The sequence below is a fragment of the Lepisosteus platostomus genome, chromosome 9, assembly GCF_059453375.1.
Source record: "Lepisosteus platostomus isolate fLepPlt1 chromosome 9, fLepPlt1.hap1, whole genome shotgun sequence".
Classification (NCBI taxonomy): domain Eukaryota; kingdom Metazoa; phylum Chordata; class Actinopteri; order Semionotiformes; family Lepisosteidae; genus Lepisosteus; species Lepisosteus platostomus.
The window spans coordinates 39,760,602-39,788,390 of NC_142619.1; the positions used below are offsets into that span (position 1 = coordinate 39,760,602).

The following is a 27,789-nucleotide window of genomic DNA, read 5'->3' on the forward strand; positions in this document are numbered from 1 at the left end:
TAGAAGTCATTCGTAAATTGCAGACAGTATGCATTCTAGTTACAGCTCTTCTTTAGATAAAAAATTGGTTAATGAATATGTATAAAACAAAGCTAGAATGCTAAAAATCAGATTATGTCAACCACAGAGTATCACAGCTATAAGTACTGTATTACAAGTTCTGCTTTTCTTCATTTATATTAGATTTTGTAATAGCTGGTAAACTAGTCTCGTTTGCAAAATAAGAGGATTAACTAACATTGTAGAAGGTACAAAGGAAATCCAATGACAATCAAATTTCAAGACTGGATAGGTTCAGAAGATTACATGTGGGTAGCATACTGTATGTACAACCTGTAAATATAAGATGGGAATCGGTGAGCTCCTAGGATGTGTAGTGTAAGGCATACGGCCGAGATTAGAGGTTGTGTGAGCTGGCTTGCCAGCGTGGTGACGCCACCACCCTTCCCTGTGAATAGCAGGGACCTCAGCCACCGGGCTGGAGGGAGATCTCCCTTTAGCTCAACTGGCTGGGTCCCTGTTGAGTGACGCCGGAGGCCTGGGTTCGAGTCTCCAGCGGTGAGGGTGCATACCCATGTGAACCCGAGAGCGCTACAGTATGAAAATGATTTGAACCCCAAAATTAAACGCTATATTTAAAACATAACCTCTGAAATGGTTAAAACAAATCATTCAAATTATGATTATCCTATTGTAAGGACATTTAAGGCTTAGATCTTATGGTACTATGTACTACAGTATGTGAGATCAGTTGGAACATAGACCAATAGATGTAAGGGCCTCCAGGATTTTATGTTAAAATCATACCATATACTAGTAGTGCATTACATTTTAAATTAGGCCATACAATACAAATATATTACTGCTCTGGAATCAGTCCAAAGAAGAGCAACTAATTACATTCAAAGACTTAGAAAGGAAAACTAAAACAACTGAAATAAAATTTTGAACAAAGTTTTGAACAAAGTAGACTACAATTGATTCTGAAACAGGTATTTAACTTTGTAGAAGTGCATTTAGACCCGAGATCAGGAGGGTTTTATGAACAAAGGGTTTTAGATGTCTACCTTGCTCATATCCTGGTTTCTTTCAGAAAATGGTTGATCCTCAGATAATTTAGCTACTAGCAAACAAATGAGCTAGCCCAATGGTTCCCACTAATCTATGAGCTTTTTTATGTTTAAAGTAATGTTTTTCCCTGAAATAAGAAAATACTAAGCTTAAGTCATATAATTTAACAAAGACACCAGATATTTACTGTTCATGTTGAGTTAAAATTGGCAAAATGAGAACTTGTATATCCATACGAAAGTACATGATTTTAATCGGTGCAAGAACAGCAAAACATACAGTACAACCATGCCCCACCTGAGTAATGAAAATTGTCTGATTGCTGTTGGCATTACCAAAGGCATCATAAGATCTTCAGCTTTAGCACTCAGACTAGGAAATTCAGGACACTAGCTCAATCAGGCCACATCTTAGAAGGGTCACTCATCTGGACCACCATGTCCACAATATTGTTTTCTGACAGCAGTCTATCAGGTAGGGGTAAGCAAATCTTCTCTTTAGTACCACACTGGTTTTTAGGTTTTTATCCAATCTCATACCTCAATGACTTAATTAAATTCATTAAGTGGAATACACGTCAGGTGTGTTATCTAGATCTTAATCAGGTTTTAATTGAAACAGGTCTCTAAACATGAGGGAAAAAAGAATTTGAGAAACCAGATCTATAAATCCCTGGTCTATAACATGAGAAAGAAAAAAACCACACATCTGTAGAATGACAGTAGCTCCTCATCTGCATGGAAATGCTTATTCAGAGGCAACTGCGAGGTAACACTGATAGCTGAGAAACAAAATGTGCAGTCTTCTGTGGGCTAGAGAACATTGGAGGTGATGGCACAGAGAGAGTTGTGGAATACTTTATTCACCAATTAAAGCTATTTTTCCTATTACAGACTTGAGGGAAGATAACATGCAAGGAAACATTGTGGTGAGACATCTTAACACAAGAATGTCTTTGGGAGGAGTAAGTATGACTTTACAGATCAGGTATACCCTTTGCAAACAGGGCTTGCATTAGCCAATCCATTAATCTTAATTTTTAGCAGGTCATTGCATGACCACTCACCACTAGGATCCAAATGGCATGAATTCAGGAAAACAATGTCAAAGTTGTGCTGAACCAATCAAATGCCATCAGCAGCTAACACTGCAGTGGAATGCTCAAGTTCTGTTCTATCCAGCTGCACTCTTCAACTTGATGTCATAGAAGGAGAAGCAGAATATCCCACCGCAGTACAGTATCTTCAGAGGCTGATCAAGCCGATGAGCCCACACTGCTAAGAGTGTGTTAAAGCTCAGCTTTATATACTGATGTGATTCATGACATGATGCACATTACACACTGTCCTAATGAAAATCTGGTGCAAACTATCACTCTTCCTACTTTGGCTTCCTTCAAGAAACAGCAGGACTAGATCCTTACATAATAGCTGGCAAACAAGCTAGGTGGGACATATATTCTCTAGTCACGTGCAATTGTATGTTCTTACTCATAAAGAAAGTGTGTACTGAGTTGTTTGGTTAAAACTAAACTGTAAAAAACATGGACTTTTGCAGAATTACAGAGTGTGACTTCTGAAAAGCCAAATAATTGCTGATATTTTACCTACAGACGAAATCAGGATGCTAAACTACTGTATGCCAGAGTATCCCCCCTCCCACTGTGGTTAATATGGATTACTAAATTAACAAAAGAGTCTGCTCATTGGTAATAAGAATATTACTTTGCAAGAGTTATGTGAATCCATATATCATGTCCGTTTACAGTTCACAGGGTGCCAGTACTTAATTCTGAAGAAAATCTGTAAATCTATTTATGAATAAATATCCAGTATTTTGTTCAATTTTGCCAAATGTAACCAATTCTAGCCCAGTGCCTTAGTGTAACAAAAATAAAGAAATTCCAATGGCACTATGGCATTAAATTATGGAATGGTATTAAAATACTTCTTATTTTTTACAGTTTTGAGGCACTAATGAAAGATGAATAGTGCACTTAGGGTGTACTTGGCAAAAAAGGCAAAGTTTAAAAATGGAAAACAGCTATCACTTTTAGAAGAAACTTATAATTCAAATGCATATACAAGCACTTAACATCTGTCAACAAAATTATGAAAGAGAAGTATGTATTCATTATTACACTTCCCACTGCTATTACAAAAACAAGAAAAAATAGGGAGCTCTTAAGAAATGAATGAATACTGTACAGCTAGCACTACGTCTGGTTACCATAGGGACTTTTCAGAGCTGTTAGTAATTGCTGAGGGAGAGCGCAGCATGACTGAAAAGCCCTGAGCAGTGCCCAGGTGTCATCTGGAGTCTGGCCAGCTTCAGGGCTGAAGATGACAGACATGCAAATGAAGGTGCTAGTGTCTGGGAATTAAATCTAGGTTTTCCTTATATTGCTTATTGTAAATGAATTTGGGATGACTTGAGGGGATACTTACTGCAGCCTGGTAGACCAGCTGAGGCCACCACCCTGTAATGTTCTTCAGAAAGGGGTGGCTTTAATTGGGAGGTTCTGCAGATGAGGAAGCACTTCAGAATAGTGACAAAAGCCAGAAAGGTCTCTTTCTTTTACTGGTCATTGCTCCCAGGGAAGTGCTTCACATCACAACTTAAAACATTGCACTAACTTATTAAGACAAATATATATACTTCTGTTTTTTTCCAAATCTTCTCTATATGTTACTCCACAGTTCATTAGACTAAAAGCCAGTAAAGATGGCTCATTGGATACATATGAAAATCAGGGCTGCTGTGAATAAATTATAAACAGGTATTCAATTAATTCTTATTAGATTTATGTATGTGACTTTCTGGTGCTTTTTAAATTTTCATTTCATTTATTGTACTTTTAGAGTACTACTAAGGCACTAACTCTAATTGCTCAATCGGAATGAAATTATAATAGTTATTCCTTCATAAAAGTGGCCCCTGTTTAAACTCTGCCCTGTAAGATAAAAAAATAACGTCACCATTTACTTAGAAGCAGCAAGTGACTAAGAAATGTGTGATGGGTCATAAATTTAGTTCACTTATAAATTACACATTAGTTTGTGACGACATTGTGAAGTGAGATATTTCTATATGCAGATCTATTCTAATTCTGTCTTTAGCATTATGAGGTCATTCAAGTGGCATTAAAAAGAGGTTCATTTTAGTTTGATAATTCAAACATGCTCATGAAGAAATTATAAATGTTATATTTATTATTCTTACTACAATATTTTAATTTAACAACTGTTTGATTTAATGCAACACTTCTGCAGGGCTCAATCCACTTTTTAAAAGTATTTTTTATATGGTCAATCAAGTAAACACACCATTTTAATAAGCCAGTGTTAAAATAGTACTCTTGGGTGCTAAGAGAGATGTACACCATTCTGTAAAGTATGTTAGTTCTGTAGGGAACATACTGTATGCTGTTAATGTGGAACATCAAAATACAGAAGTAAATTCAAGCTTTTCCTTACATACACATTTTCCCCCAACAAAAGGAGTCAGACTATATGAAACACCAGCTGTTTTAATTTGTACACAGTAAACAAAGTGAAGAATATAATAATTTGTGTACTGCAATACAACTAACATTTAGGAAACTATGGCATTTCATTAGCATTATTAGTTCGTCTGTAAAATATGAAGATACCTGGAGATACTTAGTATCCAAAATTGTGCAACTGCATTCTAACAAAACCAAATGTACAGTATACAAAGAAAACACAGATAAGCGTGTCTTCCATCCTGTGTTCAGTCAAATAAACAAGGGCACAATTTTATAGAGTAAATAACACTTTTGTAGAAAAAATGTTATTTGAGGACATGAATCAACTATAAAAATGTAAACCAAGACAAATATTTAATCAAAACCATGTTATAAATAAAAAACTACTTAATTCTGTCAATATTTAAAGTAATAATACAATACACCCACCAGTTGTTTGTGAAAACAACTTATGTGAATGCATTCTGGTTTCTGAAACAAGTTTCATTCAAGTGTGAGATGCAAAGATGAAGATTTGCAATGAACCAGATAGTCCCTTTCAGAACCATTCATATCCATCTCAAAAGCCAACCAAATACCACTACATTTGCTGTCATAGCAAAATCTCCATGACAACAGTCAAACACTAACAAGTGGAGCAGATATCATATCTGTATGCTAAGAAGTAGTTAATATCTGAAACCACGTTACAGAAAGATGAATTGGTGATTTGAAACTGATATTTCACAGCACTATTACATAAATAATCAAATTAAACATGTTCCTGAAATTAATGACCGCTCTGAAGAAAATAAACTACTGTAACTGTGCTTGTGTATAAGGATACTGTAATTACCCTGTGATCCAACTCAAGTGGAAAGCCTTGGAAAACAGAGAGAGAAAAATAAAAATAAAAAATAAACTTACTGTATATACAGTATACATGTATGTATTTAATAACATGTGATCCATTCTCCAAAGAGTTTCTACCATACTGTTGTTCTCCAATTTCTTTATTTTTATTAATTTAGCAAATATTACCTCTTAAGTTCGGGAAATTTGCAAGAATTTCCAGAAGGGTGGCAAGGTGTCACAGTGGTTAGCATTGCTGTCTCACAGCACTGGGGCTCTGGGTTCAACTCCCAGGGTGCTATCTGCATGACGTTTGTATGCTCTGCCGATGTTTGTGTGGGTTTCCTCTGGGTGCTCTGGTTTCCTCCCACAGTGCAAAGACATACTGGTAGCTTGTGGGAAAACTGGCCCTGGTCTGAGTGTTTGTGGATGTTTCCATCTATGTATGCCCCATGATGGACTGGTGTCCTATCTGGGTTGTATCCTTGTGCCCGTGTGCTTACTGGGATAGTCTCTGACTTCCCCACGACTCTGTATTGGATAAAGCAGTTAGAAAATGGATGGATGGAAATTCTCCAGACCCCAAAAAGAGAGTTACACTGATTTGACAGGTAAGTACCAAACTCAGTGTTTAGTCCTGAGTTAGGTCACACTGTACTTGAAGCTCATGTAAAACTAGAACAGATACGTTTTATACCTTTTAATTTAATATATAAATATTAACTTCCTCAATTGGGCTTTCAAGTTTATACAGTAAACATGAGCAAAAGATTCCTCTGCAAAGGAATTCAATCTAAAGCAAGATTTCCACACATTTTATTGACTAACTCATAAGAGCATGATGTTCAAATGGTTTGATAAGTGTTGGAAGGGGTCAAGGCAAAACATGGTTTTGAATGCAAACACCGTGGGTTGTTTTCAAACAAGATCTGTAGAAAGAAAATGTTAGTCATGTCATTTCACAACAGTGAAAATGTATCTGCTAGTTGATCAGTTATTTTTTCTGTGTTCTGTAACAGAATGCATTATGAAAGAATCTATAGATTTATAGATTGTGATCTTTAGAATCTAAAGATGGTGGATAATGTAACTAATGTAACAGATCATAATAAATGTGTACCATTATAAAAAAGAGTAAATATAAATGCACTATGCCGTTTAAAATAATTGTAGTAAGAACTGTTACTAACTTTCTGTTTAGGCATATTTCCTTGTTTTTTTTTAAACATCAATGTTAGAAACATTTTTTTTTTTGCTTTATCAAGGGACATTTATAGTGCTATAGAGGTAAACAAGCTTTTTTGCCTGAAGCTTTTTTTCTTAAAATGAAATGATGCTACAGCAATATAGCTCCAAGCCGTCATTTTCTCAAAAAGGTAAGGGAATTATTTATAAGACAAGCATTCTGAGAGTCATTGAAATTGTGTTCATTGCAGTGCATTTTTATTTCAGAAAATTAATATTTTTCTTTCCATTAGCCTCAGCAGTTTTTTAAAGTGATTATTTTAGTTGAATGTGGTTGCTGAAGTGCTAGAAAACCTGCAGCCATTTGAAAATGTATGTCTTGCAGCATTTCCTTTTAGAATCTGTAGACTCCACATTACCCTGTATCCGAGGTAATGTATCCTGTACAGGACACAGCTACCTTGATGCTATAGATCACATTCATAAAACTTCCTCCCAAACCACATTAGTCCCTTGGCTTTATCTGCATTTTTCGATCACATTTCTACAATTATGACTATCATCCCTTAGATCCATTTGTGGGAGATGTTATACAAAATAAAGTTTATATTTATCAGCTACCTGTAGCAAAAGTGATATTTCCAATAATTATGATAATTATGATGTCAATTATGATTGTTAATGTTTCATTCTTGTTTATCGAAATAAAAAACTTCAACATTTTCTCATTAATTATTATTTAATTCTTAATAAAATAATAAAGTATTGTTTTTTAAATTGTAGTTTCCCAAAATCTACACATGGCCAAAATAAGACAGTCTTTATGTTTGTACAGTACCTTAGTGTAACTGTGCTGAAAAGGATGTCTTGATTATTAAAAGCTATTAATGAATTAACCATTTCAGAATATAGTGCTACCTTACTAACATTAGCTGTTACTTTAAAAAATAAACGATTCTTTGCATTGAAGCTGATAATCAAGGAAATCCACGAATGCTTATTTACTTTTCATTAACTGAATTTTCTTTATGTTAAGTGTGGGTGTATAGCTAAGAATCCACATAAAATGCCCTTTTGCTCCTTTGCTGTTCTTCATACTAAAATGTATGCTTTCATTAAGTTTCTCCACAGGTTTCGTCCATGCTTAACATGTCGTTTACAAAACCAAAACCCACAACCAGTATTCCATGTGAGGTGGGACTATAGATGGGATGTTTGTACTGTACATCCCAGGGTGTGCATGTACACAGATGCCGATTAACCTAGTCTGCCTTAGAAAGTGGGGGGGAAACCTGAGCACCAGGCAAAAACATACTGTACATCAGCTGGAGGGAAAGCACAGAAACACCATCTACAATCGAACAATCGAACTCAGGACCCAACTTCATCATGTCACCCCCAACATTAAATATTATTACAATGCCATTTTTCCATTATATTTAGATGAACCAATACTTCAAACCTCACAGTTAAGTTTCAATAGATGCCAAGTACCCTTGGTTACAGGCTACTGATCTAGACTGAAAATGTCACAGTATATCTGAGTAACTGGCATGAATTTAAAAAAAATCAAATAGGAAACATTTGCTGAAGTGAACCCTCAAGCAAGCTAATGAAAATGAAGAGGTAAGACTGAAAAAACAATGGTTTTCAGAGCACTTTAAATGCAGCATTGCTTATACTGTAATACTGAAGGAAGCACAATTACCATTGTTTTGATTTCTTTACTGTCATTCTACAGAAAAGTGATTACCCTGTTTGCAATGTGCATGCCCTTTACAGTCTATGACATGTCCATATGTACTGTATTAGGCAAAGTGCATTTCCCAATTAAGAGAAGTAGCTCCATCACTTCTGATTTTCATTCCAACTGAACTTGGTTAGTTCGGTTCATCTAGTCTTTAAAAATTGAACTGCTTGCTCATAATGTTAAAACGATTTCAATCCTTAAATAGTAGAATAAGGTTAGAAATGAGCATGAAACCTATGCCAGATGCATAAGCTCTTAAGCTCTTCTTTAACTTTACTGTTTATTGTTTCTACTCTACAAAAGCTTATAAAGAGAGTGTTTGACAGTGTCATTTCCAATTCTGCACATCATTAAATGATAAACAACAAGGGTTGTTTAAAAAGCTTTAAGGGAGCAACATTTTTAATTTATTTTTGTAAAAATGTGAGTGCTCACATTTTGTAGGAATGCTTCATTCATTCATCCATTTTCTAACCTCTGTATCCAAAACAGGGTCCCAGAAAGCAAATTGAGCAATGTGGGATACTCCCTGAATGAGACACCACGATGAGTGATGTACAGCATATTCCAGGACACTGACTGCTGTCCTTAGAGTTTTATAGAATGAGGTATAATGAGCATTTACATCATACATCATTTATGTGTTTAAATGCATATCCTGCGTAAGTGTATGAAGGTATGAAACCAATTTCACAAAGTGTTACTGGTTTACCCCACCTGTCCCCAAGTGTCTATGTGTCCCAAGTTTACTGTGTATTAAGAAAGATTTCTTGTGACAGCTAACACTTTTTAGGGCCGCACTCACAGAAGCCTGCTTCCTGCTACCATTACTAGAATGCATTGAAACCTCCTATGTTAAAGGCACTGTGAATGTGCCAGTATAAAAGTGTTTTAGGAAAGAAGTGAAAGCTGGCAGTGAAACAGATACACCAACAAAGCAGGCAAATAATTGTTTTCAGCAAGGAAATGTAATTTAGAAGCCCTGCAAGAAAACTGCAATGTATTAAAATTAGCACATAGTACTCTTAAGTGGCTCACCAGCAAACAAAAACGTGGGTAATTCCATTTCAAAAACAGGAAAAAAATATTTTCATCATTAATGGTATGGTCAAAATATTATTTTGGTTCACTTTTCTACAGGCAGAATTTAAGCACACAGTACTATAACAGTTAAATGATTTCATCCATCTCATATAAAGTGGTTATATTATTATTATTATTATTATAATAGTAATTCTTGAAGATGAAGAGTATTTGTTAATGTGTTGTGCATCAAAGAACAACACTGTCATCTGCATTTCAAGATAATACATTGTAAATTAATGGGGCAAAGTTTTCTGTATTTGAAATGCAATAATGTGAGTGCAGGAACCACGAGACAAAAAGCACTGCAATGTTTAGTAGCTTGCTACTGGCAAGGCTGCGGTACTATTTAATCTCAAGAAATGGTGCTTCAAATTACAAACCTACTGACGTACATATACCACATAAGTATAATGAAATACATACATAAATATTAACAAAAAGTGTGTTATACAGTAAGTGGAGTATTCTAAATAACAAATGTATTTTTAAATAGCCATAAGTTAACGTATTCTTAGTACAATAACAACAACTGTTATTTGAGTTTAAAACACTTGTGCAAAATCTGAACTCATGCAGTCTTGCAACAGAGAAGGATAACAGCTTGCAGCAAAAAAATTCACAACATTTTGAACATTCTGAAACCTCACATCTGTTTCCTCTGATAGAAATTAAACTTAAGACCAATTTTACAAAATGATGTGCTGGTGCTCAGTTTTTATATTTTATACTGTAAAGAGTAGATGACACAAACAATTAAGGTTTGTCTGTATTGAATATATATATACAGTATATTTTTGTGCAAAAAGTGCAAAAAAACTGATTTTGAATTTGCTGGTAGTAAAAAGCATTTGATGCTGGCTGCCATACGTATGCCCGAGATGTATGAGTGTAATAAAGGTCATAGAAGTTGCATTCTTAGGGATTTTAAGTGAAAAGGCTAATACACTCCTGTGACTTTTACAACTGCAGCGACTTTTGCAACTAGCAATACTTATGTAGCAGGGAAATTATTACATTTGAATAAACAGAACTGAAATTATAAAACTTGAGAAAATGCAAAAACACTATCTCTATTAAAATGTTTCAAAACTGCACAAACTCTTAATCATCCTGAATCCTGAACGCTAATGTAAAGCAATAAACGATAGACTGTGGTTGAGTGCAGAGGCAGATAACAGAAAAACATTATAGACTCTTAGCCATATACATTTCAGCCTAATGCTCCTATTATAGCAAAAGTAACAGTCCACCTCAACAGTAGTCTTTATCTACACCCAAGTGAGCACCTGATTAGTCAACAGTAGACCCAAACTTAACCGCTTCCTCTCCCCCATATAGTGAATAACAGCTATTGGTTAGAAATAAGTGAAATATTTCCTTCCCTAATTACTAATCTACTGTATTTGGTTGACACGTTGGTGACTTTTTCTTGCACCCATTTATACAGCTGGATGTTTTAGATTGTTTTGGTGATGTACCTTGCTCAAGGTATAACAGCAATATCTCACCAGGATTTAAACCCACAACCTTCCAATTACAGTCCAGAACTATAACAGACTGCTCTAAACCGCTGCCCTAATCCCAGACCTACTCACAGTAAAGTGTTACTGACAAAACTGGAGAGAAAACTATTCAGATCAAAACATCAGAGCATGAGAAATCCCACTTCATCGTGCTTTAAAAGCACTGCATAATTGAATTAGAAAATACCTCCCAGTGTTGTCATAATGTACATAATAAAGGATGAATGGTGCCTCACAAAATGAAGGATTGGGTAAATACTATACAGTATGTGGCACAAGGCCAGGAGTACAAATGAAAAGGGCTTTAGTTTACTACAATGCAATTCATTTGGATGGATCTATGTAATTCCACGAATCAGAATCCATAGCAGCGCAATACCAGCATGGCATGGCCTTTATTCAACAAACCACTTAAGGTCTGTGCAAGACAGAAACAGAAATGGGCTGATCCAAGGTGCCCACTTGCACCTCCAACAGAACCTTAGGAAAGTACTGAGTTTGCCTGTATTAGTCTCCTAGAAAGTCATATTACCAAAATGTATTACAATGTCTTTAAAAAATACACATTTCACTATTCACTACTGAATTAGGTGCAGACTGTATGCCGTATGTAAAGTTGGAATTTGGAATAAAAAACTGAAATGTAACACTTATAAAATTGTAATGCAATTTTACTAAAACGTATGCACACCTAAAGTGGATTACTTGATGCACAGCAGTTTTTTATACTTTGGTTTTCAATTTCACTTAATTCTATATATTTGTAAAAGCCTATTCCGATGGAATGATTTTGTCAGCAAATTTAGAGAAAGAAGGTAATTATATTTTATATGTACTGTGTTAGTCCTGGAATATGTACTGTATGAATTTGTCTACTGTAGATCTTAATGTCAATAATGTAGCATGTGCAATGCGTGTAATTAGATTTTTTTACATGCATTTAAATAAAAAGGCAGAGCAATGTAATAAGGGTATAAATTGTAATTTTAAATGTGGATTGTGTATTGCCTGTTCTTAATGATCTTAAGCACATAAAAAATAAAAAGTATAAAATCCAACAAGTGAGGTGCTTTCCTGATACTACCTCTATAAAAGGAGCAACCTAAACTTTTGCAACATCTACTGTATACCTAGCAATACCATTCAACTGTTTTGTGCTTTAAAATATAACAGTTCTATCACATAAAAATAAAAAGATAGTCCCACCTAGAATAAGACAATTTACAAAAATAATAAAAAGGACGTTACAATAGAGTTGGTCTGCTTAAAAAATGATTCTGAATCAGTAAAGTGAGCTTATTATCCAGCAAAATGTTCATTTTTTTCATTCAAGTTCTTTCTAGTGAATGTCCAACAATCTTAAGTATTGTGGCTGTGTCAAAGATAACCGATTAACAGTATCAGGAAACAGAAATTAAATGGCATATGCTGCAACAAATATAACCGGTGATGAAATAGTACCACTTAAGATTTTGTTTGGCTTACTTCACAACAGATTTCTAAGCAAACTAAAAAATACATATGAATGAATTATCCCATAAAAATGACATTATACTGTATCTGGGAAAGAAAAAGTTATGTTCTTCTTCCAAGTTTCCAGAAAACCTGTCGTAACTGGCTGAAGTCGTTTTTTTGTTTCTCATTATGTGCAGTATTGTAAATTGCCAAGTAAGGAACTCTTCTCATCTATTTAAATATCTGAACACCCCACAACCTCCTGCTCTGCAGCATCCAAATCTACCACTTTCACAGCAAACTGTTCCGTGTGGTACAGCAGACTTCACAAACTCACATGACTTTATATCATCTTTAAATCTGTAGATATTTAAGGTGTTTTCTGCCTTAATTGTGTGTTCTTATGAGGTCTGCATATGAGTTGATTTCATGCAGGTAATATTTTGGCAACTTTACAGATATGCTCGTCAAATCTTCAGCCAGGAACAGTAACAGTGTTCAGACTACACTCTCATTAGCACAAGTTAATTTATACTGTAGCTTCATATTTTATTTTTTTTCCCTTTTTGAAAAAGTTTCACTGTACAAATTTCAGAATGGAAGTTTTTTTATTCACTATGCCATAAGTAAGGCTGCACCTTATCAATGTCTCTAGTAACTCCATATTTTCAGTGCAATTAACATCTTGCAATATAGCTCAGATGTAGTTATCCACTTTATCGAAATACAATATGCATGCATTTTAAGGTGTTATCTGCTTTATTTAATCATATTCTACCTAAAAAACTGGGATGAAACATGACACACTAACACTGATTTTGTAGTGGTAATTGACCCTTTAAATATGCACCCGTGATAATAAGTCTTATACAGGAACGCACAAAAGACAACTATCTGTATCCATATACTTCCTGTTATTCCTGCTTCTAAGGCCTCACCAGCCTTATGTACCATCAGATCAAGAAAGAAGAATTAGGAAATACTCTCTAAGCAGTTGTATGTAAGTTGATCAGTTTGGTCATTTTGGATGTCTCAATATAGTAAATCATAAGAATTGGTTCACACAGTAGTTCTGCTAGAAAGTTTTTCTCTGATGAGCCATATCAACAAACATCGTCATAACTTTAGCTACAAACTCAACATTCAACAATTATATTTGAGGATATTTAGAAACTACTTTCAGCAATTATACCTGTTCTTAAATTTCTAATTCAATTTGAAATTTAAGCATACTTTTCATTTTAAATCATAAATTGCTTGGCACATGGTGTTTTGTTTTGTTTTTGATGAGACCTTATGTAAGATCTATTTTAGCAATGTATTCTGTATTCATTGTTTAAAATTACTCGTAAAATAATAAAAGGTATCATTAACAACATTAAATTAGGATGTACATTAACTACTTTTTCATTACAACTGATAACATTAATGCCAGGTATTAAATGTTGAATTACTTTTAAGTTTTATTCTTATCATGTAACTACTTAATAATATTAATATATACAGTAAAAACAGTTGAGTATGTTATAGGCTGTTTTAGGTTTATAATTTACAGCCTAAAAATGTCCAATAATCTGCTACTGTACAGTATGTTTACAGCAACAATTTTGTGTTTAATCTGTCTCACTGATTAACAGGATATCAGAAAAAGGACAGAATAAGAAAGACCAAGCAGTCCAACTTCAAGTTAAAGAAGTTCACAAAAAACAAATGTGAATGTATGGGTATGCTGGTACAATATAATATATACTCATCTGCTGTGCATCCTGTAACTGAAGTCATATGAAATATAATAGACATTAGCAAAGAATACACTTATAGAATATACAATACTATATCATTACACTATTTTGTTAAATCAGGCCAATGGGAAAAGTTTGAAGCTTTAAAATAATAAGCATGCAATGCACAGGGAGTACTCTGTTTTTGTGTGCCATGCAAGAGAATAAGTTATTTTGAAGAGAAACACACTAGACAATTTCGCAAAGCTGGCTACAGACACACGGATACATGATCCATAATTAGTTTGCAAATGCTTCAATATGTTTGAACTATACGTCTATGTGATCTCATCATTCCTGGATGTGCTTCAACAACAAGAAGAGATATGTTAAACATTTCACTGCATGTATGTTTATCATTATAATGCCTACTGTTCAAATAAAGACTACAGCTACGAGGGGAATATACCCTCCTATATTTTCATGATGCCTACAGTACATTAATTAATTGAAATTTTGTTTACCAGTACAGGGAAGCATTCTTTCCTACATCAAAACAGAATAAACAAAGGAGTTTTGTCTGGATTTCCCATTGTGCTTTGTGTATTGACTGCAGCCATTTTTTAGACCACAATTCTTAATGTTTTCATACAATCCATGAACATGCTTTTCTCTCAACAGATGTGATGGTAGGAAGCTGTGCAGGTAGTGCTGTTGTAATACAACACTGTGTCTGCATGTGAAATAATGATAGATATAAAGTTTTAATATAATTAATTATATGTAATGAATATAGCTCAGTGTTGTTAAAGTTAGCCAAAAGAAACAGCAATGCCAACTTTGTATGCCACAGGCAGATATCTGCCAAATAGCTGCTAAATATATATACTAAAAGTAACACCAAAAACTGAAAAAATAGAGGTGTTACTGGAGCTACTTTGTTGTACTTTGAAGTCCTACTATATCACTCTGACTGAAAAGTCTGTTCAAAGCAGGTATTTCTCTTTTTCTACAAAGCTGATCACATATGGTGTCCCACAAGGCTCTGTTTTTCATCTATTAATTATTAGGATCTACAGTATATGTTTCTCTCGAGTCAGATTCTTCATAGGTAAAGCATCAGATATTATTTCTATGCTAATAACATCCAGATTGATGTTTGCACCTACCATTAATCAAATCCTATCTGTCCTGTCACAGTGCTTAAATGATGTTAAAAACTGAAGCAATAATACTTTTTACATCTGAACTTTGAAAGGACCACATTATCTGCTCCTTATCAACTCCGCACACTTTGGCTATTGATAGTCTTAGTATAGCATCACGTACACAGGTCAGGAACCTTTTATACAAGCTTGCACTTGAAGCTCATGTTTGAAATACTGTGAAGATGTCTTTTTCGATCTTAGCAGCATTGGTAGAAATCCTTTCACATCTCTCCCAATCTGATACAGAAAGCAAACCATGGTTTTATGTTTTCCAGGCTTGAATAGTTATGAAGTGCTTGCTGGTACCTGCAATCATGTTCCTAAATTGCAGTATGATCAGAACATAGTGGCACAGAACTTAACTAAAATTAATTAAAATAAATTACTCAGAATGGAACTCAAAATAATGCAGTTCATCTTTAAGGGCTTTAGCACTGTAGTAGAACTCCTGTGAAGCTAATCAATTAACTGTTAACACTTACAGTATACATTTTGAGCACATTGGATTCTTTCAAGGCCCAAAACCATGGGAGACCATGCTTTCTTTAATGTTGCACCAAGGCTATGGAATGATCTCTTAGCTCACATCATCAGCACTCGAAATCCTTTCTTAAAACTTTTACAGTATATTCCAGCTTTTAATTGTTTAGTTTACTGTATTGACCCATCTACACTATAGCTGTCTCTGGGGTTGATTAATCAAAAAGCAACTTCAGAAAACATAATGAAAGGCACTATTTAAAATTAATATTATCATTATTTAAAATGAATTAAATGGAATTAAAAATGAACTCTTTGCTGTTAATGGTGAAATGAATGGGAGTTCATCACAGACACAGTTGATCACAGATTACATTATTTACCCCATAATAGTATTTTGTTAAGCAAGAATGGTGTATCAAAGAAAATATCCCAGAGATACTCACAAAAAATATTGTTTTTTTTTTCAGTTTTGAAGATGTATCTGTAAAAATGAACTAATTAGAAAAACTCCTAACTCATGATGTACTGTAAAGCTCAATACATCATAATTCTCTAGCTTCAAGACTCTCTCATCATCAAAATTCTCAAAATGCAGTCTACACAACCAGTCAAACATAATGTGATGTATCGGACACAACAACACATACAGTACTTAAGTTTCATAATGCCTTTTTTCCTGTACCACACAGCATGACTAAAACAGGTCAAGATCACGCCTCATGTTCGGTTCATTATTGCATGAAGCAGCTCTGAGCCAACACTGGTTCCAGTTCTTATCTGCAGCAGTGAGACATTCAGACATCAGATTAAGGGTGCAAATGCAACAGGAGATACACACCAACAGTAAATATTAAGGTTGAATCAGAGTGTGGGTCTTTCAATATAAAGTATAATTTGATCAATATTAGTAGTGAAGCCTATTCATTTGTGTATATATAAAACTGTTTAAAGCAAAACAAATGCTGTAAGACATTGTTTTCCTGCTACCTTCAAGTCTGATTCAATGTCTCTGCTGGTTGTACCTGTATACTGTATTCTTGCTTATTTTTAACAAAACGCAGAAAATCTAGAGCAGATAACAGCTGAAATGAAACATGTAACAAATCAAAATGTCCTTCCACTTAAATAAAGCAACTGTTCTAACTGTTAATTTTCTAACAGATATTTTATCCCATTGATGCTCTCAACAAGAAGTTAAGCCTTGAAGGGAACAAGGCAACTGCTCAAATCCAAAGACAATCAAAACAGAAAAATAAAATATTAACATTTCTCTTCTTGTTAAAATAAAGCATTTGTGTAATTGTTAAAGCTACGGTTCTATTTTAAGCTATCACTGTTGGATCACGTTGGAAAATATTTGTTTTATTTGTATATCTCTATATAAACTTTGATTGTAAAGCTGCAACGCCACGCCCACATACTGCAAAAGTGTGCCTGAAACTGGGAACGCTTGTTCGCCACCTTCCTTCACTTCCAGCGAAAGACATCAATCATACAATATCGCCCGAAAGCACAACACGGACTGCAAAGAATGATTTACATGAGGCATAAAACTAAGACTGTAAAACTGTATACAGGAGGTCGAGGATGGGATTTCCTTTTAGCTTCTGATACCAGCTATTGAAGCCGAAAACAACTCATCCTCTCCGTGCCTTTCAGCTACTGATGCTTGACTTCACATTACAACTTAAGACCGGATTCTAAAACGTGTAAACAGCAACAATATTAAAATAAAAGGTGAAAAACTCTCAAGGAAATTATTTACGGTAACTTTAATTAATCTGCTCCCATCCAAAGGACACCTCTTACGACCAAACCGCTTTGTTGTGCTTTTAAGTTTGTAACTGGTATCTAAGGCTACGCATAACGGCCCACTCTCTTTTGCATTTTAAACTTTGCTGACTTTGACCTTTCCTGGAAAAACAACAAGAACGCGAGAGAACATAATTTTCGATTACATCCAAGTTTTAGATTTAAAACTGTCGTCGTTTTGTACAGTGCATAAACAGGAGTAACACTCTATAGCACGAACTACACACATGAACTGTAATAGTATACAGTATAGGTTTGCCTTAATCAAAGCAGCGGTACGTCGATGGCTACATTACAGTATAGTACTACTCACCTTGTTTGACACATTTCAGCCTGATGGGATCTTTGCAGTGTTTGACAACGGCTAACACATCCCTGATGGTGAGTCCAGCCACTGGGGTATCATTGACCTCCAACAGTAGCTCATCCTGGGACAGTTTTCCACTCTGACAGACAACCTTGCCTTGCTTTATTTCTCCGACATAGGAGAACTGCCCATTCTCAGCGCCTCCTTTCAATTCAAACCCAAGCTCGCCTTCTTTATTCCTGCAAATGACAATTTCGTGGACTTTGTTGGTCCAGTGGCTTTTCTTTTTCAGGCTTTTGGACATGGCTGAAATAAATACTGCATGAGTTATTCATGCAATAAGTTCCCAGTACTGTCTGTGATATTGGATTTTGCTTCCCCAGTGGATACTAGGTTATTTTATTAATACTGGATGCTACTGGTAATATCCATATCAGCCAGCCTCTATAGCAGCTGTCTAGGGCTGCGTTACACTGTAACTGTGAAGCTGGTTTACACAGAGTTGCAGGCAACTGACCCGGATGTGATGTCTGGAGGAGAGAGGCAGGGCTCTGAATCCCTCCGCAGAATAGCCAGGAGGAAAGATAAAGAGGCGGTGCGTTTAATTTTAATACTGAGGGATTAAGCTTGTTAACTGAGAAAGCAAACTATTCAAAGGGGAATCGGCGAGAGGTGCTAGTGATGCCTGTAACAGACATATATAAAACGAAATTAACGAAGCAGATTACTTTAGACATATTTAACAATGGGGCGTTCAGGTCCTTTACAAATACACAGCATGCCACAATATTTTAATTCGTTAGAAATTCTTCTAGGAAATTTGCATCTCTCCCGTTTTAAATATCTAAAAATGAACTTGAATGCAGGGAAATAGCAAACGCTGTGTTAACGCGAATTGAGGGCATAAAATGGAATATATGTATAAAAATGGGTTCCCAGATGTGCCATGGCGGAATCAGGGTTCCCTGCGTCTTTCTAGATGTACCTTCATGTATTTGCAATTCGTACATATAATGTCTCAGACATGTTGCCATTTCTAATTAATTACGATTACGTTTCTAAAAAAACACGTAAAGTATGAGCTTAACAGACTCCATTTAAAGACCTATAGTTTTCGTTTGTTAACATGTTACTTTTAACAAAGAAGGTTACCTTACGCCCAGTAAGTAAAACCAACAGGACAAATTGAAGCTTTCCATGCACACATAGTCCTCGCTTGGCTTCTAAGTGAATGAAGTTGTAAAATTTGGCTAACTATCTGCAGGTAGCTTGCCAAATTTTACAACTTCATTCACAGGGATAGTGGATGTAAGGGATTGGAAACAGCTTGTGGTATCTAATCCAATTCTAAAGCACTGTGATGAAAACTGTCGACAACGGTGTCATGCTGGAACCAGTCTTTCCTAATTCTTCCTAGGTGTACTGTACCTTCATATACAGTAGTTGTAGTGAGTGTAATGAAAAGAGCTACTGTATTATCTCTGAAAGTAAAGAAAGGACTTTCATTCTTGATTCTCAAAAACTATTGAAAAGGTTGTTTTAGTCGTTGTTTTACATTACTTTAAAAAAAATGCATATTTTCTTACCTAACACACTCCAACCTTAAAAGGAAGTTATTATTTGAAGTTCAGGAGGGATAAACACACAAAGTCAATCTCACCCAGCTGTACGTAATCATAATCATTACTGAATATTGCTACTGTATATGCTGTACAGTATATAGTGTACAGTATACAGTATATAATGCAAACACTTCTTTTCACATTTGGCTCATATACATTAGTCTTTATCCACCTCATCCCCACCTTGCAGCTACCCCTTGGTTATTTCCTCTGTTAGATTGGGGTTCAAGCCTCCTCATCCTATGTCCAGGGGGCTACCCTTAACAAAACAAGTTAAACCAAAGCTATCCTACCTAAAATACTTATACATTCACAAAGCATATGATTCTAGGATTTAGAATACACAAACTTATATTTATTACTTTCTTTCTGAAGGTTCACTAGAGTGTGAAGAGTGTTTTCTTTTAAAGTGTTTCTCTTTTGTAGTTTGTTTCCATGATGCATTGGAATACTGTCTTTCAGTAAATTGCCTTGTAAAGTACTTTGGGTGAATAGCATTGCACATACAGTAATTAGGCACAGTGCCATTGGGAAGGAAGCACACCGCACTGAAGACTTAACAGCCTTTGACGTATGGTTCTGGTCACTGTAAAGAGAGACTGTGCAACATTTTAGTAGATTTGTTGGAGTACACTTGCCTCAAATGGAATCCAAATTTAAATCGCCCAGGCTTTTTTTACAATCACAAGTATGGTATGAGGCAGATTGTCACCCAGGCACTTGTGCCTGGCACTGTAGCTCAAGAATAATCTCAACCAAGTTAATTTACAGTATGTTACTGAGAAGTATATCTTCACAATTTTGTATGAACCCAGACATATGTTTCTCCTTTTGTGTTACACTTGAGTGCCATTGCAATCAACCCTTTCTTTGTGCTTTGGTTTTATCAACAAGATATCAAGACATTCTATTTGCAGTTTTATCAAAATCATTTTTAAATGTCTATAAAATAACAACATTTTTCAATGTGTATAAAATAATAATGCTTTGTAAACTGGCAATGATAATCACGCACACCATTTTACACAGATATAAAATACCTCATAAATTTGAGGTTTGTGCTAAGGCCATTTAATGTTTATTGAAACAAAAGGATATCTAATATACTGTAATGCAATGTGAGATTATACATTTTGGAAGTTTGTTCACATGTCCCCAAAGTTTTTGGATGTGAAATAAACTAATCCTGTTCTCAGTATTTTGGATATCTGGATGACCATATGGCTTTTAGATGCGAGGCTATAATAAACTGATATCACTATGCAGATTATCAGGATATTCCATGTAGATTAAAATAATAAGGCTCCAAATAGAAGCCTGAATATACAGTGTGCTAATCCCAGAAACATTGGATTAAATCATTATGCCGAGCTGACCTGTGCCAATTGAGTGTATGAGAGCTTAATATGCACAGAAGCTTTTAAACCATGTATTAGCAAGATAGACAAATAAGATTATAACATGCTGCTAAATTTTGATTTCTTTTTCACAAAGACATTTTTCACCAGCTGGAGTAGATGTATAGTATTTTGTTTTCTTTGAAGCTGTTATTCTTTTTAAGAAAAGTATATTCAATCTTGCTAAATATATACTTTATACTGTGTATAAAATGTGTTTAATTAAGTTTTGGTCCATGCAGTCACCACTCTGTTACAAGTACAGCACTTTCAACACCTGGTACACAACTGTAAGACCAAACTGATGATCTTGGAATTGTGAGGTAACAGTACTAGCTACAGTACCACATTAACACTACACCCTTTATTTTGCAAAATATTTAATGGGTGTTACAATTTGTAGAAAGTTTGGCTGAAACACCCACACAGGATGCCTGACTTGTGTGTATACAGTATATTTTATTTAAACAGCCAACTATATGTTTACTGTTCACAGTGGAGACTTTTAAAATGTGATTTACTGTATAAAAAACACAAATACATAGTTGTTTCATCAAGGTTAATTTTTGTTTCCTTGTTAAATTATGTAAAAAATGTTGTAAGCATTCACAAAATAGAAAATTAAATTGCTAGAATAGTTTCTATTACACTATGTCTTACAACCAAGTAATTTGAAAGGTTACCATTTGAACTACTGTGCCTTTCAAAAGTATTCACTTCCTTCCTTTGCTTACTTTTAACTTCTTTCAGCCACAGAAGCATTTTATTTGAGCATTCAAATTGTGATTAAAATATTGACTTTACAATATGTGAATACTGTACCTCATTTGAAATTCAGCAAAATGATTCATTGGAAGTGGATGATGCATTTGCAAGACATTGCAATTTGTATTTTCTGTTCTCTTTAATGGAAATAAGACAAAAGCAAAAGAACATCACTTAAAACATTAAAATAATCTCGACCTCCCCAAAGTGGTGAGTTTTGCACATTTTTGAAATTCTTGAGGTGGGAGGTACACTCACCAAAACACAACCGTAGAAGGAGTGTCTCATTTTAAAGTGGGATAGAAATTTTATTTTCATAGCAAAATGAATTTGACAAGTCCTTGCTGACATTGTGTGGGAGCTGTCTATCTTAGCAGATAGGTCATGTGGAATAATACTTCGTAATTAGCTAGGAACATTTGGTGCGAAGTCAGCATGGGAGCTGTTGTCATCTGCTCCATGCTACACTGATAAACTATACAGTAAGTGACAGAATTAATAAAGTATGTCCACTGACCACAAGCATGCTGTTGGCTGTCAAAACTCTGTTTTTCTATTTGCCTGGAATGTAATTAAGTTAAGGAATCTATGCTGTGGATTCAGCATTTCATATTTTCATTCACAAAAGAGGAGAGAAGAGAGTGACAAAGAATGAGGGATAGAGAGAGAAGGCACTGACCTGAACTGATAGCAAGAGTTTGCATTAGAGTAATTCTGTCAACCATATTCTACAGATGAAGTGGCGAGAAGTTAGGTGCTTTGATGTGGGAATCTTTTAAATAACATACATTGTATTGTCTGCAGTAGAGAAGTGGCATGAAAGGATAATTGGTAATAATCTATCTGAGGTTTCACTTCTCCTGTCAAGGAAGGCATCATTGAGAGTCCATTAATGAGAAATCCAAAAAACAGAAGGGACATTAGATTTTTACTCCCCGACATGCTGAATTTGGTATCCAATTAATCAAGTTTCTAAGATGATGGCTGAATGGTTTTAGGGATGTGAACAGTTATGTTTTATCATTATGTTGTTTTAAGTAAAATACAGGTTTTAGCACTTTAGTTTTCAGGAAATGTGAAGCAATGTTGGGATGTGTGTCAGTATATGCATGTGTTTTGGGGGGCAGGAGTTTCATTAAACATCAGGATTGTAAATGGCAATTATTAAAATCCTCTATGAAGACAGAAAGTTTAACAAACAATAAGTTCTATTTTTCTTCACTCTGTAGCATTATTCTCTTAAATAGGATGTCTTGACTGTTTATTTTACTTCTGGGCTCTTAAATTATGGAAATGTTTTACATTATGAACTGAAACTGGAGCTGCAAGTCTTAAGAAGAAAGTTTAACAGGAAAAATATGCATTTTCTGAATCTTATCTAAATAATGTTTTCTGGTCAATGAAAGTGAAGATTTTCTATTTTTGTTTCAAATAGTGATCCTGAGACCACAGATCTGCATATCTTTACATGGAGAAAGCTGAACAAATAAGCATGGATGTTTCTTCATATTTTACAATACCTGTGTTTGGGTTGTCAAATTTTACTTAGAGCAAGTGATATATAACAAGTGCAGGTAATATTCCAAAAAAATAAAGTAACATGGTGTCAACACATTTTTGACCACGGTACTATTTTCAATATGGTTGTGACATAAAAGAAACAAGTACAGTACATTATAATTCAATTTAATGCTGACCCACAGTCCCACAAGTAATATTTTGCCATCATAACATAACAGAACAATGGTACAGTTACATGTTTCATGGTACTGAAGGTTCAATGGTTGTCCATCAGTTTAATGGTTGCTAAATACAATATGATTATATTATATTGCATTTAATATTGCTAGGGAGCTGATTAATTCTGGACATGTGAGGGGAGAAGCACATGTCCTTTACTCTTCCAGTGAATTTGTTCAATACGCTAGGAGATGGAGCAGCTTCAGCTGCTGGTTCAAGTTGAGGGAATCCTGTTAAGTTGTGATAAAAGGGGAAACCAGTTTGGCACAATGGGTTATAGACTAGATTATGGTGGCACAGCAATTTCATTAATTTAATTAATACAGCAAATAGTCTGCATTTAGTCTAGTTGTTTTCATGGTTGATCTGGACTCCAGCCTCCAAAAACCTGACTAAAGGGTGGTTAATGTGCATCCTGAAGTCATCTACAACCAGGCTACCTGTTAAGTGGGACATACCACAGGGAAAACATATAGTATGAAGTTGTATGTTAATAGGTCATATTTCTCCTTAAATATTACTCTCAGAAACACTTTTAAAAAGTTACATTTAAGTTACATTTGGGAAAAGGAAATATATTGACATCTGTATTCATATGCCTTTTTTAAAAAATGAGAGTACTGCATTTTTACAAACTCTTTGTGTGAATTTCTGTTCATTTTCCTCTGTTGCCCAATGTACAATGTCCTTAATACAAAGGAATTTAATACTCTATAAGAATTTCTGTAGATACTATTACCTTTGCTCTCATTATAACCCATTATAGCATAATGCCTTTATGAGTGCAGCATTATGAGATGTATAATGATATATGGATTATGACAAATGTCAGTTTAAAATGGTTGATGTAGTGTAGTTGAGATATAAATAAGTCTGTTAGGTTAGATTGTGAATAATAGGAGATTTTTGTCATTTGAGTTGATAATTTATACTGTGTACCATTAGGCATGTTTATGTTCACTGAAGCATGGAAACAAAATGCAACTAGGCTCACAAAATATAAAATATTTCTTTTTTTCTTGATCATCAAAGGAAAAACAGTGTGAGGTAATAATAAGTTGACACTTTGCAACTATGTACCTTATATGCTATGATTATTGTATTGCCATCTGCTAGGCTGCTCAGTAAAAGTTTTTTTTTTTCTCCTGTAGTTTGCCCAGAGGGTTTTTAATTGCCAAGAAGACCACAGTAGCATTAATATCTGCCAGAAATGGACACTTAAAGTGAGTCATTATGACATGTAACACTAATAGGAACAACCTGTGCAGGACTTTTCAGTTTAAGCTTGGAGAATATGCTGCTACACATGTGGCTTTACAAATAAATGGCATACGTTATGTAATGAATGTCATTTTTTCTTATACTGTTTGTATTATTGTCACAAAACACTAACATTATGCCTCCACCGTTAATATGCAGTCAATGGAATATTGCAATACAAAATTTTGGGTTATATGGCATACAATCTTATTCACCAGAATTCATGATTGTATCCACATAATAAAATGCATTTTTGCATATCTGAAGATACCAATCTAATGTCCATTAAACTATCAGAATTTCTTGTTAATGACCCCATCAACAAACTTCCCCTTGACAGGTTGGCTAAGTTTTGGACAGATCCAATTATCTTTTCATACCATTTCACTACTGTTCACTGGATGTGTAATTTGAAAGATTGTCTTTTGAGAATATCAAGCTTCTTTGAATTCTGGCTTATCTGAAATCTCAATAAATGCAGGCAAATTGCTCTTAGTCTGTGAAGTGAAGCGGCAGGATGTGTTACAGGTACTGTATTGCCCAGAAGACAAGATACTCTGAGAACCAGGCTGTAGTGAAAAGTCACACAGCATCAGGTGCTCTGGGTAATTGAACCCCTGCTCAGTTTCTCCCCAGCAATCTGGCATTGCATCTTTTACAGACCACTGGCCCACGTTTCCCAGAGGAGTCCTCGCTGCTTTCTTCTTGTTCCCTATCAGCCTGAATTCCTCCTGTTCCTATCTCATCCTGTTTCCTAGCCTGCCTGGAAGTTTCTGTGTTGCCTGCTAGCACCCTGACCCCTGGACTGTGCTTGGGGAACCTGTCCTTTGCTGTGCTTGCCTCCACTGCTCCAGCTTGCTGTGTGCGGCGAGCAAAGAGCTCTCTGGCTGGTGGCGGCGCCACATGTGGCTGTGGATTTTGTGCGGTGGCTCCCCGCCGTCAGCGTACACACTTCTCTTCCAGTGGCACTCATGTCGCACTGCATTGTTCCCCACAGTTCCCCCTGGTGTGAGGGCTGGCGGAGGGGTTTGCTGCTGCGCTTGACTCAAAGTCCTCATATGGTGCTCAGCTCAGCCCTGCGCTCTGGAGTTCAGCACAGCTACAAGCCCTGGTGGTCCTTCCCATCCTCACTAGTCTGAACTCCTGCCCCATGTTCAGCCTTGTGTCCTGCCCACATTCCAGCCCTCTTTCAAGCCAGCTTGCTCTCCACCCTTTGGACTCTGCCTCAGCCTGCTAGAACCTCTGCCTGCTCTGTTTCCTGACCTGCCCCTGGGTCTCTGCACTGGATCTGGTTCTTAGTAGGGGCATGTTTTCGCCTGGTCCCTGGCGCATCCTCTATTGGTCTGCCCTGACAATATACCCCTGGCTCAGCCAGGCCTCAGACATAGGCCACTCTGACCACGTGCACATAATTCAGCCCAGTCTCTGGTGTCCCCACTACAGAGCGTGTAATCAGTTCTCCAGGGTAGACTGCTCTGAAAGCTTGCGTAATTGACACACCTCTAACAGACTTCTCCAGTGAAGTGCCTCCTGTCCTGCATGGCTTCAGGTGCAGACCAACCAGCCCTGCCCTTTCTATTATTCTCCTCCTTTTACAGTATGTGTACCAGGAAAGCAGAGTCCATTATGGAGAGCACCGGCCAGTAAACCTGGACTGTGACGTCCTTGACGTCCTCTCCCTATTGGGTCTATAATGCCTCCTTTTTCTCCTCCGTCATCCAGTTGAGCTGTGTTGGGCATAAGAAAATCTCATTTATCTCAATCTCTCCCTATTTTATGAATGCTGGTAGCATTAGGCTCAGGGGAAGCAATTCTTTAGTTAACTTTGTTGTTGTGTTACAGATTTGTTTATAATTACATTATTGATTGGGTTTAGTTTAGGCTTTAAAGTTTTGTTTTAAATTATTTAACTGCCAAACACTGAAGAAAAAAAAACAATGATCCATATGAAATAAATGGCTGATTCAGTCTGCTTTAAAATGACAAAGGTCCACAATAAGTGTCAGTAATAGTAGCCTTGCTGAATGCTTTTGTATAAATTGAAACACAATGTCATGACAAATCCAAGCCTTTTTCCTTATTAAAATGTTCAGTCATCATAGATGTAGTAGCAGAAGCGGCAATAGTATTTTACATATTTTTCATAAATAAGTACATACTGTAAATAAATAAGGTGTCTCTTCTTCCTTGATTGGACATTCCCTCTGAGAAAACAGGCAGATGCTCCTGGTGAGGCTTCCACTGCCACACACAGCACAGTGCTGCCCAGACCTGACACAAATCGATATTCAATGCAGAATTTATCGTAAACTACACCTTCAAGTCTGCACACTTTTTCTTGTCAGCCAACTTTTAATATTAAAAACCACCAGACAAATGGGAACACAATCACATGGTTCTGATTCATTAGGAAAACCACCCAGAGATCTCCTGCCATTAACTGAGTTTCCCTGTGTGCCCGGATTCTTTTTTGGTGGCAAAAAAGTGTTCAGGAAGTCTGTCAATTATTTATTTTTTTCCTCTGTAAATAAGGAGAGGAGTTACACAGTGCTTTTAAATTGTTAACTTTAAAACAGAAAAAAAAGCATTGCTTAATTTTCCTATAGATAAAAGAAGAGATTCAAAAAGATCTCCTAGATTTAGTGGAAAATGATCAATTTAAATAAAGAGTTAAATACAAAGACTCACCCTCCACATGAACTACAGTAAGGGAAAGGTGACATTAGCTTATATGATACAATACTTTTGTTAACTTTGCCAAGGCAAAGATGAGAAAGCGGACTCATAGAGGAGAGGTTGGCATCCTGGCTAAAGCAACAGTATGTTGATTGCAACAAACAGATGAAGCTCCCTGCTGACATATTTTCCACACAACAAAGAACAGACATACTGCTACTGTCCACAAGCAGCAAGCAGTAACTCATTCTGGAACTGACAACAACATGGGAGCAATGCATCAAGGAGCTTCAAGCAAAGAAAAATGGCAAGTACCAGGATCGGGTAGAGACATACCTGCAGGGCCCTTGCACTTTCTGGTGCAGGAGGTAAAAATTGATTAGACAAGT

At 35.7% G+C, this 27,789-nt stretch overlaps 1 protein-coding gene across 20 annotated transcripts in view; it reads right to left on the reverse strand.

Moving 5' to 3' along the window:
• Positions 1-18,442, reverse strand: part of LOC148654992 (membrane-associated guanylate kinase, WW and PDZ domain-containing protein 2-like) — a 395,408-nt gene extending 376,966 nt beyond the window's left edge. For 10 of the 20 annotated variants that reach the window (XM_088644985.1, XM_088644983.1, XM_088645005.1 and 7 more), the window contains exon 1: positions 17,947-18,442. In XM_088644985.1, the coding sequence (XP_088501111.1) occupies positions 17,947-18,244 (298 nt within the window). In that variant the 5' untranslated portion in view covers positions 18,245-18,442. The remainder of the gene's footprint in view (positions 1-17,946) is intronic. The other 10 variants (XM_088644991.1, XM_088644990.1, XM_088644989.1 and 7 more) reach the window with 1 other exon arrangement.
• Between the last annotated feature and the right edge of the window lie 9,347 nt (positions 18,443-27,789).